General features: G+C 42.6%; 1 protein-coding gene across 4 annotated transcripts; it reads left to right on the forward strand.

Moving 5' to 3' along the window:
* The first annotated feature begins 368 nt into the window (after nucleotides 1-368).
* LOC115401684 (leucine-rich repeat-containing protein 15-like) lies at nucleotides 369-12,437 on the forward strand. 4 transcript variants are annotated; one of them, XM_030109975.1, is made up of 7 exons: nucleotides 369-1,037; nucleotides 1,590-1,778; nucleotides 2,474-2,658; nucleotides 2,730-2,986; nucleotides 11,629-11,749; nucleotides 11,815-11,950; nucleotides 12,020-12,437. In XM_030109975.1, the coding sequence occupies exons 2-7, from the start codon at nucleotides 1,616-1,618 to the stop codon at nucleotides 12,202-12,204; spliced, it is 1,047 nt and encodes a 348-aa protein (XP_029965835.1). In that variant the 5' UTR covers nucleotides 369-1,037; nucleotides 1,590-1,615; the 3' UTR covers nucleotides 12,205-12,437. The 4 variants fall into 4 exon arrangements, with proteins under 4 accessions (XP_029965835.1, XP_029965833.1, XP_029965834.1 ...); XM_030109973.1 differs by having other exon boundaries at nucleotides 369-960; XM_030109974.1 differs by having other exon boundaries at nucleotides 369-960; nucleotides 2,766-2,986.
* The last annotated feature ends 441 nt before the right edge of the window (nucleotides 12,438-12,878 follow it).

Genomic DNA, 12,878 nt, shown 5'->3' on the forward strand with positions numbered 1-12,878 from the left:
GTGGACGAGGGATCAGAAGTTCACAGGTTCAAACCCACAGCTGCTCCATCACACCTCAGTTTGATGATTGTGTCATGATTGTGATGATTGTGATGATTGTGTGATCTCATCCAAAAATGATTCACCATCTCTGTAAGAAGATATAAGCTTAATGTCAAAGTTGAAGCAACTGGTGATCAAATTGGAGTTTACAAAGACATCAAGTTGACAAAGGCTGTTTGTTCTGCTTTCTAGTGTCATTAAAGTTTCACCTGCTGTTTGCACTGAGTTTACCAGGAAATCATGGCAACAAGTCACCTTCCTCTGATTTATGCCCAGACATCACATTAAAATTTACTGAATCTTAAAACTTTTCAATCAACAAATCACCGAACTGAATGTATTCATCAGTCATCCCAACAGAATGAGTCTCATAATATCTCTGAAAACTTGTTTTCACCTTAAAAAAAGAGTTCTTTCTGCTCCCAGAGAGAAACAAAGTCCAGAGTGATGTGAGTGTAAACGTATCCAGGAAAGCAGCAGCAGCATGAACACACACCGGCAGCGCTGATGTGTCGGTGTCCTCTGGATCTGGGCCATGATCTGCGGCTGCCACATTTCTCTGGACTCTGTGACTTTGCAGGAGTCGCAGCGCCGGAGTTTCACGCCCTGCTTTCACTGTCTGCTGGTGTTCAGGCTTCGCCGCCACGCCGTCACACTCCCGAGTCTTTAAAGCTGAGAGCCGCTGCCTGGGTCAGAGCACAGGAGGAATCCTGCAGTCTGGTCCGCCTGGAAAGAGCCCCGGATCAGAAACAGACTTTGTGAAGCTGGAGAATCAGAGTTTGGCGCCTGGTGGCCGGTTAAAGGCAAACCCATCTGACTGACCCTCAGTCCAAGCCAGGCCATCGGGAGGAAACCTGTGCTGTCTGAGCAACATTTGCAGGATCAAGAGTTTTTCAAGCAGGATGTCAGCCTGTTTCAGTCAGTATGAAGCAGCTGTGACATGAGCTCCAGCATCCTTCCTCCCGCCTGACTCCTCCAGTGAAATCAGCTTTAACGTGAGTGGGAGAAAGCAGCAGCGAGGGAAGTTATTTAAAACAATAATCAGGCATTTGTTTGTTTGTTTGCTTGTTGGGAGTGTCACCGCAGTGTGTAGGCACTTGATTTGTTGCTCTGCAGTCCTTTTGATGTTTGAAGGGATTGTCTCTGCACACGTTGGGCTTGAAATGGGATTAGCCACGGATGCACTCCTGATTTTCCACAGGCTTTTGTGTTTGGCAAAATAATTTAGGAAACTAGTTTTTCTGAATGTGCTGCCATTGGAAGTTCTAACTTCAGTGTTCCTGGGGAGGTTTTAGAGCTTTAAAAGGTACAATATGTATTATTTCAGTATACAACTCATCATCCATCCATCCATCAGCGTTCAATAACATGACTGCAGGGTGTCTGTATGTTAACTTTTCATTCCCCTTCTTTCATCGCAGCAGGTTGCAGTTTAACAATTCTGTCAAAGAAGCAGCTGAACTAACTACATTATATAGTGGATATCAATGTTTGTATTTAGTGCAAAATGCTTTACAAACTCTACAAATTAAAGCTTCAACTTGCAGGGAGACTTCCCCGGTCGCCCGTCTTGATGCTGGCGTTGCTGTGGACGGTGCAGACGATGGACGCCTGTCCGGATTCCTGTAAATGCTCCAGGAAGTCCGGGCCGGAAAAGTCTGAAGTCAACTGTCATAAGAAGGGTCTCCGTGTCTTTCCCTCCCAGCTGCCCAGTGACGCCTGGATCATTCAGCTGGGTGAGCCATTCTGTGGATCACTTGTTGATGCTTGTCTGGAAAGCTGGACGAGCAAAGTCAAGATAAAGATTTCTAAATTCCTGTTCAAAACAGCCTCATTAGAGCACACTGCACTTTCAGTGCATTTCACGGTGGATCAGATAAGGAAAGGACCAAGAGAAACATCACTCAGGAGTGTTTCAGTGAAGGATTCGGCTGTTTTACAGCAGACAAACTGCTGGAAACGGTTTTGTTTTCATGTTTGCCTGTGTTCACCACGGAGGGATTTAATGGACTCCGACTGAAACCCCACCAGCTCAGGATGGAAGCTGATATCATGAAGTCGGACGTGTTTAAATCCAACCGGATTAAAATAAATTAGCCACAGCAATGCACTGTGATAGATGATCTGTCACAAGTTTGAAGCTGTGGGCAAAGAAAGGCAGAGATAATCAGAAAAGATCCACGCTCTAATCAGGAGGACGACACAGAAAATACCCAAAATAATTTAATAGTGGAGCCAGGTGAGGAAAAACCCCTGACGACAGTCACAGCAGCATCTCTGCTAAAAACTGAGCCGATCGGCCAAACCGCTTCTTAAACTGCATGAAAAACAGTTTTTATCTGCTATAGATCAGCTTCTGTGTGTGTGTGTGTGTGTGTGTGTGTGTGTGTGTGTGTGTGTGTGTGTGTGTGTGTGTTGTTCATGACACCAGGGGAGAACGGCATCACCGACCTGAAGCCTCACACTCTGAGATCAGTCCCAAAGATCGAGAGTCTCAACCTGGAGCGAAACGCCATCAAGTCCATCCATCCTGGAGCGCTGGCCGGAGCCGAGCAGCTGATGCTCCTCAATCTTTTCGGGAACCACATCTCCAGCCTTCCGCCCCGAGGCTTCCAGGTAAAGAGCCGCCATGCAGGACCTCTCCGCTGAAAGCAGAAAGCAGACAGACCGGCTTCCCGTGTCTGCAGGAGCTTCTGAACCTGCGCTTCCTCATGCTGGGCCAGAACCAGATCGGCACTTTGAGACCGGAGATGTTCAGCGGCATGAGGAACCTGTCGGACCTGGACCTCCCTCTCAACGCGCTCACCCTGCTCCCCTCCGACGCCTTCAAGCCGCTGATCGCCCTCAAAGTGCTGGACCTGTCGTTGAATCGCATCCAGAAGATCTCCCCGAAGGCCTTCGCCGGCCTCAGACAGCTCCTCTTCCTCAACCTGGACAACAACAGGTGGCAGAAACTCGCTTCCTCCAGACTGTCACAGTTCCTCATCAGTGGTACTAAGAAGCACATTTTCAACTCTGCAGTTCAACCCGGGCTTTTCCCATCTTGATCAGAGGATGTTCACAGAAAAGAGGAGGAGTTTACAGCGTCACCTCAGTATTTTGGCATGTCAGGGTTCAGAATCCTCACTGAGCTTAATTTACTTTTAAAAATGTACTGTAAAAAAACCTCTCCATTGTAGCGCCTTGACCTGGAACAGCATAAAACTATTCAGCTGTTATCAGAAAACAAACTACTTTAAAGGGCTTACATGTGGATGAGTGGCGTTCACTGCAGACTGCTGACTTTTACTGGTTACTGTCCAAAAACTCTGATTTGGGCAAGCTGGATTTTTTTTAATTTATCTAATCTATTTCATTAAATTAATTATTTATCTATTCATAGATCTATTTGTGGTTTTTTTCTGCATTTCCCTCATTGACAGTGAAAAACAGAAGGACAAATATCATTAGATCAAAAGGAAGTCACAGATATGAAATCACAAACTGAGCCTTTATTTCATGAAATAAGAACAGAAATCACTTTATTTCCATTGCAGTAAATCAAAGAATGTTAAATGTGCTTACTGTTCAGATCCAAAATCCTTTTTTAACAGAAATAAAAGTAAAGTTTAAATGTTTTTTGAAGATGTTTCAAGCAATGTTTTTAATTGATAAATTTACATAAGAAAACTGATGAGGCTTCATTTCAACACAGTTAAAACACATAAGAGATTTCTTTTCAATATGAATTGGTGAACTACTTCAAAAAAATAAATACAAATTATTTCTTGCACATAGATGACAAAAAAATTTCATTCACATAATTTTAAAATGAAGTTTAAAGTTTGTGAAGTGTTTCAAGGACATCAGTGCAAGTTTACCAGACCAGCTGAACTCGTCTGTAAATAGAGTAAACAACAGAATAATGAACATCAAATAACATTTACTCTCATTTTCAGTGTCTCTGTTTTTAATCTTAAGCCTCTAATGAATAAATCAGTGTTGGTTTCCTGAAGTGAGGCTGGAGTCTGGATCCTCTCAGTCTGGCTGCTCTGCAGACGTTACTGCTGCTCTTCACTGAGACAGTTGTGCTGCTTTGACTTGATTCCTGCCGTCTGAGAAGACACTTTACCACCCAGTTGATCTGAAACAGGTGAAACTAAAACAGGTGAAGATCTTCTTTGCACAGAGTGACGGTTCTGAAAGACTGCATGATCCAGAAATAGTGATGTGTCGTTCGCGAACGTAACGGCTCTATGAGCCGGCTCTTTGAAGTGAACGACGGGAGCCGGCTCCCCACCAATCAGGAGCCGGCTCCCTTCGAGACGCTTTTTTTCTCTGTCTGCGCTGCTTCGTGTGCTGAGCAGAGGGGGGAGGGGCTGCAGCCGAGCACACACACACAGCAGCAGCACAGTGAGCACAGGAACGGGTCAAGAGAGGAGAGAGAGTGCAATATGGGGGACAAAAAGAAAGAAAGTAAAAAAGAAATTAGTCATATCAGGAAAAGGAGCCAAATTTGGACTCATTTTAATTATATTGATGGCTCCAAAAGCAGAGTGCATTGTCTGCAAGACCAAAATGTCATATAGTTCCCTCTGAGAGAATCTTCTCTAAACAGGTCAGATAATCACCGATGGAAGAAGCCGAATCAGTCGCTCAAAGCTGAGGCACTTGGCGTTTCTAAATGCCAATCTTCAGTAGAGAGTGCTGATTTTTTTCTTTTTGTTTTACACATTTTAATTTTTTTTTTTTTTTTTTTTGCGTGTTTTTCAGGGGTTCTGTGTTGTTTCAGTCTAAATTGGTCAAAAGTGGAATTGTAAATAGTTAGAAGTTCTTGTATTTTATAGTTTATTTATAGCATTGAAGAGTTAATATTTGTAATTTTTATTTTGTTGTTTGGAATTTTTTTTCAGGGATTCTGTGTTGTTGTTTGACTTTAAATTTGTTGAGTGTATAAAAAGCTAAAATTGTTTGTATTTGAGAATTTATTTTTTTGTAGATCTGTAAATCAGTCTGCCCCAGGGCAGCTGTGGCTACAATAGTAGCTTACCACCACCGAGTATGGTGTGAACAGGTTAATGTGATATTGCAGTGTGAAGCGCTTTGGGCTCTGTCATGCAGGGTAAAAAGTGCTATACAAGTGTAGTCCACTTACCATTTACCATTTAAATTTATATTTCGTGTGTTTTTCAGGGATCCTGTGTTTCACTTTAAGGGGGCTTTCACACCTAACTCGTCTGGTCCGGACTTTCAGACTTTTTCGTTTGGTCCGAACCAAAATGGTAGGTGTGAAACCTCCCTTGGACCCTGGTCCGGACCAAACAACCGGACCTTGGTTCGACCAAAATAGGTGGTCTCGGTTCGGACCAAACGGGACCACGGTCTCGCTCCTGCCCAGTGTGAAAGCATTATTTTGAAAGGTTCGGACCTTCTTACCATTGACAGGAAATTACGACACGAACTACCGGAAAAAGAAAGCCATCACCAAAACAAAATGAGCCGCGGGAGCACATGGGGAGAGGAGGAGACGAAATGCTTAATAAGTATCTGGTCGGACGATTTTGTAAGGAGCCAACTTGAAAAAGTTCATAAAAATGCAGAAACTTTTCAGCTGTTTTCCGAGAGAATGAAAGAAAGTGGATACGAAAGGACGGGGGAACAGTGCCATTTAAAGATTAAAAAACTGCGGCAGCAGTACACAAAAGTGCGGGATGCACTGAGAAAAAGTGGGGCATCAGCGATTGAAAAGGATAAGTTTCCCTTCTTTGAGGACCTCGACAGCATTTTAAGTAGTCGTCCGACTAGCTCACCTGTCAACGTTGTTGAGTCTGCATCACCTGCCAACCGTGAGCCGGAGCTAGCGACTGAGGAGGTGTCGTTTTCCACCGAAAACAATTCGGAAAGCGGTGAGTAGCTCATCTTGTCCACTACGCTTGTAGTAGACATCAATTCATCCCTGTACATTACTTATTATTTGTCTTTCTATTGCAAATCTATCGTGCTTTTTTTCAAATGTATGCAGAAACACAACCAACTAAAGTGGTGTGTTACATCATAAACACTACAATAGCTTATACTGCAGGAAAACGGCATCATAAATTACAGAAACACAGTAGGAGGTTTATTTAAAATATATGTAACGAATATATCGTATTTTAACATTTGTGCAAACTTATTCTCATTCACAGATGTACACACATTTTTAAGTCACTGTAACTCTTTTCAAAATCCACAGGAGAAACAGCAGCTGTGAGCACTGACGAGGAAAAAGGGCCTGCCCCAGCATCTGTTTGTCGTCACAGGAAGAGAAAAAACAAGACTGCAGAAAGAACAGAAGACTACAAAAGGCTCATGGAAGAGGTAAACCAAGCAGAAGACAGAAGACGGGAACGGGAGGATGCAGCATTTGAAAAATGGATGAAGATGCAGCAAGAGATTGAAGAGAGGCGCTTTAGGATGCTGCAGGAACAGCAGGCAGCCACAACTTCAATGTTCATGAACATGATGCAGACATTAATTCAAACAAAGTCCCAGCAAAGCCCTGCACAACAGCATGCAACATCTTGGGGTCCAACCATGCATCAGCAGTATTATCCTGCTCCCCCATCTCCAGGAGAATGGGCTGCTCAGAGGTCTCCACACATACTACCTCCACAGGCTGCACCAGATCTCTGTGACCAGATGCCACAAAGTGGAGAAATAAGCAGTGGCAGAAAGGACTTCTGGCAGCTGTAGTTTCTTTCACTGAGCCAAGGCCAAAAAAATGAGGCAAGTTCAAGTTAAGTTTGGAGTTAGAAAGAAAACAGAAGGATACAAGAGTACAGTTAACTTCAGTGAGGGCTTCTTGTTTTTGAGTTTACCATAGGTTCAAATAATACAATTCAAATACATTGTTTTGCTAAAGAATAAAAAGGCAGTTATGCTGATGTTTGTAAAAGAGCTGGGTTTGTTTCTTTAAGGCTCTGTTTATCTTAAACAGTTACATGTGTTAAAATGTGTGGTGAAGAAACAAATAAGATTACAAATATGTTTGACAAGGGAAGTGTTTGTCTTGAATGAATCAGAATGATCTGAGCATCAATAAAATCAGCTGGACAAATGACTTTCTTCTCAAATTTTGACTCTTTCTTCATCTTTATTTTTGTTCAATGAATATGATAGCTTCCCAAATGTTAAACAAGCACAAGAAAAAAAGTGAACTCATACAAGGTTTATGACATTTACAGGAATATGCAACATTTATTTTGGTTTATTTTTAAAACTATCCAAATTATGTATTCAGGAGAAAATTATATGCTATCAAACAGAATCCAAAGTTTTTTCAACTGAGAGATGACTAACATCATCTTCGAGGAAATTTCATATTGAAAAAACAAGCAGTGAGAACAAATATGACACTTTGTCTCAGTTAAATGAGTTACATTATGGAACAGCTGCAGTGATGAACTCAAAGTATGTATGGGTAGCAGAGTCTTTATTTCGCCGTCAGTAGATTCTCCTCATAGCAACTTTAAGTTTGAAATAAAACATTCATTCATTCATTCTGAAAAAAAATGTTTGAGTTCAACAAAAAGCAACACAAGGTCATTGAGGATAAAAATAATGACTTTGTTTCCTTGGTGAAACAACAGTGAAAAAACAGTAACTCCAGTAACAATCACTTTCAAGTATTTCTTGTACTTTGAATTGATCAATGAGCAACGTCCAAAGCACACTTTACTGCAGAGCTGAAAAATGAGCACACAGTGCATTTCTGATATTTGCCCCACTGTCACCACCAATCTGACGGTCTGCAGGGTCCGGCCTTTGATCATGTACATCATTGTCACTGCAGATGTACTCCTCATTATGACTTTCACAGAAGTTATGAAGAATGCAGCATGCCAAGACTATGTCACTGACAAAGAAGACATCACAGTCACATCTTTTTAAAAGGCATCTCCAACGTCCTTTCAAACGTCCAAAAGCTCGCTCCACTGTCATTCTGGCTTGACTCAAGCGGTGGTTGAATGCAGTCTGCTCTGCTGTGATCCCTCTGCCCTCTTGGTAAGGTTTCATTAACCAGGGCAGCAGTGGATATGCGGCATCTCCCAGAATGACAAGAGGCACATCAACATCTTGAATGGTTTCCTGCAAACTTGGCAAAAGTGTTCCGTTCTGTCCTCTCTCATACAGTTTGAGAGAACGCGGGCATCATGAACCCTCCCAGGCCAGCCGATGTTGACATCCCAAAACTTCATGTTGTGGTCCACAACACCCTGTAGGATTATAGAATAGAAGCCTTTGCGGTTGTAATAATCAGCTGGGTTGTGAGAAGGTGCCAGAATGGGAATATGGGTGCCATCAACTGCTCCTGCACATTGTGGAAACCCCCATCTGTCATGGAATCCTTTGACTATTTCCACAAATTCTGCATCTTTCGGTGTGTGTAGATATTGTGACTTCAGATTATCATTGATAGCAGCAACAACTTGTTGAGTGAATACACAAGCACTGGACAGTCCCACACCAAACAGATGAGAGATGGATCGGAGCTCAAGATTTGTTGCGAGCCTCCATAAACACACAGCCACACGCAGCTCCACTGGCACTGCCCTACGGTATCTTGTGTCCTGTCGAGTGAGCTTTGGACGCAGAAGTTCACAGAGATGCCAAAAAGTTGTTCTTCTCATTCTGAAATTGAGCAGCCAGTCTCTCTCTGTCCATGTGTCGCATGCGTGCTGCCACCAAGCATGGCAGCGTGCGTGGGTCCAGAGTTTCCTATAAGCAGCAAGAGTGAAAAAAGACAAAAACACATTAGTAAATGCAATTTACAAATTGTAATTTTAAGAAATAATCCGTTTTTTTTTTTTGTTTTTTTAGCAAGAATAGTGACCAATAGGACACAAACCAGCACATCCATGTGAGGCTTTATATATTTATATTTTAAGATCAAGATTAATTTAAGATCAAGATTAATTTACAATACAAAGAAAAGTTTATAATGGGAATAATATATATATATATATATATATATATATATGGGAAATTCTCCAACTATTTGTGTCCCAGGCAGAAATAACAAAAACCATTTTTCATTTTTCATTTACGCTACACTTACTTGATACAAAATTGAACTTTGTTTTCCTCTGAATGCTGGACTAAAGCAACTGAAAATATATAATATGTATGTAGTTTTATTACAACCACCATCAGTTAATGTTTGTATATATTGTGGTGAAGTAGAACAAATCAAAATATTTCTAAAATATGTGTTGGATTTTATGAAAAATTTCACAACCAAATTTGACTGCAGTTGGAGAATCACTCATGTATAAAACAGTCAATGTCGTGACTTAGCACTTATTCAGTAACATTACACCGCACAATTCATCTCACTTTACAGATATTAACCAACAGCCTGGACAGGGTGGGCTAACAGTATAGCTGCTTACGTGAACACTAGAAGTGTTCCTTACTGTGTTGAATAGCGATTTTTCAAGAACGGGAAATTTTATCGCAGTTAAAGTAATACCTCACAATTGAAAGCTTATGTTTTCAGAAGTTTTATACCACATACTTTTTCTCCCGAGTTGGTGTTGTGATGGCTCGCAGGATTGCATTTCGTCTCCTTTCCTGTCGACGGCGGTAAAAGTGTCGCCTGATCATAAAACTCATGAAACGACGTCGGATCAGACTTATGTAAATCTCTTCAAGCTGTCGCTGATGGTGATACAAAATAAACAAAAATAGAATAGTGGGGAAAACGATCTCATTCATCTCATTCATTGTTTACATTTGAAGACCCGCGTTTTGCAGCATGCTGACGTCAGACGCCCGCCCAATACATGACCAATCAGTGTAAACTACGTAGACACGCAAAGCACGCAGTTGATGACGACATCACGTAGTTTTGTCACGTAAGGTCTGTTGGTCCGTTTGCGTTAGTAACAGTGTGAAACCACAAGAGACAGAACCAAATGTATACAATGTAACAAAACGCATACTTTAGTTCAGACCGTGGTCCGGACTTTCAGGTGTGAAAACACCCTAAATCTGTTAAGTATAAAAAAGCTAAAAGTTTATTCTTGTATTTCATAGTTTATTTGTTGTTGCACTGAAAAGTAAATATTTGTAATTTACATTTTGTTGTGTCATGTGTTTTTCAGGAATTCTGTGTTGCTTGACTTTAAAGTTGCTTAGTATAAAAAAGTTAAAAGGTTAAATTAGTTGAAAGTTCACGGCAGAGTGAAAAAATAAAGGCTATCATAATATAGTAGTATAATACATTTTTTTATTAATTATTAATTCATTTTGTGCATAACGTTACATTATTATTGGTAATATATCGATTAAAGCAACAAAAAAATCTGAAGAGCCGTTTAGGAGCCAAAAGAGCTGACTCTTTTTAGTGAGCCGAACTGAAAGAGCCGGTTCCCTAAAAAGAGCCGGAATTCCCATCACTATCCAGAAAGCAGCAGTGATTCCTCCAAATGCTTCTTCAGAACTCTGCTTTGAGACTCCAAACCTCTCACAGTGGGTGAAACGTCCCCCACGTCAGAGGTTTATGGATTTTACACACAAAGTGAGAGTCAGGTTCTCAGTGGAGAAACAAGCCCTCCCTGTTTTCTGACCATCGAGATGCCTCGCTGCTGGTAACTGACATCAGTTTTCCTGAATCAATCCCTCCTGCTCTCTGGAAAAGTCCTCTTGATTGACCAGTCGGTGGTAAAAGAGCAAACGTTTCCTCCATGAATGTGTCGCCACTGAAAACCTAATCCATGTCCTAACTTTCTCCTGATCAGACTCATCAGAGGACTTTTATGAATCATTTCACAGCCCAGAAATAAAAACTGCTTTACAAGAAGAACTAAAACATGAATAAACAAGAGTTTAGAACAATCAAAGCATAAAGCAGCTGAAGCCTCCTCTCTTCCAGTAGTTTCCTGTAACTCACACATTAAATCTCAATATTCATCTGTGTGGTATCTTTCACAAAGGACCTGTCTGATAACTAACACTCACTTCACATCCCAGCATGCCACCTGCTGCCCACCGTCACATGATCTGAACCAAGGAGAGTCTGACTGGCTTTCTGCACCAGTCATTCATTAATTGGTTCATTCAGCTGCATGTTTTCAGATGTAGAGAGAGAAAATACACAACAAACAGTCCTGATGAAGCACTGAGCGCTGGAAACAGATGAACATCAAGGAAATCTATCAAAGGTCTTCATCAACATCACATTAAGAATGGCTCAAACTTCTAAAACTGGCAGTAACGTTTCTATAATGTTAAAACAGCGCTTCACAGAAAGAAATATATGTTGAACTGTATGAATTGCTTCAGCTTTTATTTGATGTTTTAAGAGGTTTTGGCTCCTCAGACGAACTGGATTTGTCTTAAAGTGTGTAGAAATGGTTCGCCTGGCTGTTCCTCTCAGGTTCACACAAGGAAAACTGAAGTATGATCACAAACAGCTTCATGTGGTGTGGAGCTCTGCTCTAATATCAGAATAAAAGACAGAAATCTGTTTTCTGCAGAAATGAAAAACAGCAGATAGACGATAGATCAGATATTCAGCTCTACGCTGATGAGCTGACGTCTTTATTCTCTGTCTGAACCCAGCCTGAAGACTCTTCCCGCCGGCGTCTTCAGGCCGCTGCGCTCTTTGGAGATGTTGGTTCTGGACAACAACTTCCTGTCCACGCTGACGGCGTCGGCTCTGGAGGGTCTGATCAACCTGCAGGTGAGAAGCCCCTCATGTGTTCATCAGTTCACCCTGCAGCTAAAGCCCTCCGCCGTGCGCTTCAGGAGCTCTACGTGAGGAACAACCAGCTGGAGCTGCTTCCTGCTGACGTCTTCTCCAACATGCCCAGACTGTCTCAGCTGGCGCTCAGCGGGAACCGCCTCAAGACCCTGGACGGGACCGTGTTGGTGAAGATGCCCGGTAGGATGAGGACGAGCGGCGTCCGCCCCGCCGTCCGGCGGCGCTCTGACGTGTCTTTCTCCGCCTCAGGGCTGAAGAAGCTCGACCTCCACGACAACCCCTGGCACTGCGACTGCCAGCTGGCCTCCCTGGTGCAGTGGATGGGGCGGACCGCAGCCACGCTGTCTCCGCGGGACGCCGTCAAGTGCGTCAGTCCCCCGCAGCTCCGGCGCAGGAGCCTGGGCGGCCTGCAGGAGGACGCGCTGGTCTGTTAGACCGAGGCCTCCACATCTGGACCAAGAGCGCAGACTACTGGACTTCTCTGTTCACTACATTTGGTTCATCTCTTCTAAACCTCGTCGGGTAACAGACTCCAAGGTTTTGTCCCCCAGCAGCATAGAAGGGAACTCGTCCTTCATGTGACCAGAGGCAGTTAGCTCCTTTAACCTGCTAACAGCTGCACGTCTCTGACAGGAAACATGGCTGACAGAAGGCAGAGTGTGGCGTGGGCGTCTTCCTCTGCCGGAGATAACACCGGAGCAAACAGGAACAACACCACAGCAACACGAGCAGGATGTTTCAAACAGCTGGAGACTGAACATCCTGAGGCTCACCTGGAAGCAGAGAGGGAGGCGGACGTGCATCAGCTGGAGACTGTAGGCAGCCCGGTCTGAGACAGTCTCCACTGGAAAACAACTCATAACACACTGTTTTTTACTGAAAGTGGAATAGAATTATTATATTCTACAAATAGAAAAACAAGGCCACTGAAATATATGCTTCAAAGCTGTTAAATAACCAGTGTGAGCCATGTGAGTGGACTTTTAAATCTGAAATTTCATTTTAAACTAATAAAAGAAAGAAATCACTGAAGGTCCAACACTGTAGACTGTAACAGTACAGGCTAATATTTAACGATCTGCTTGATGTTAATCCTGCTAAAGTGTCA

The sequence above is a fragment of the Salarias fasciatus genome, chromosome 15 (assembly GCF_902148845.1).
Source record: "Salarias fasciatus chromosome 15, fSalaFa1.1, whole genome shotgun sequence".
NCBI lineage: Eukaryota > Metazoa > Chordata > Actinopteri > Blenniiformes > Blenniidae > Salarias > Salarias fasciatus.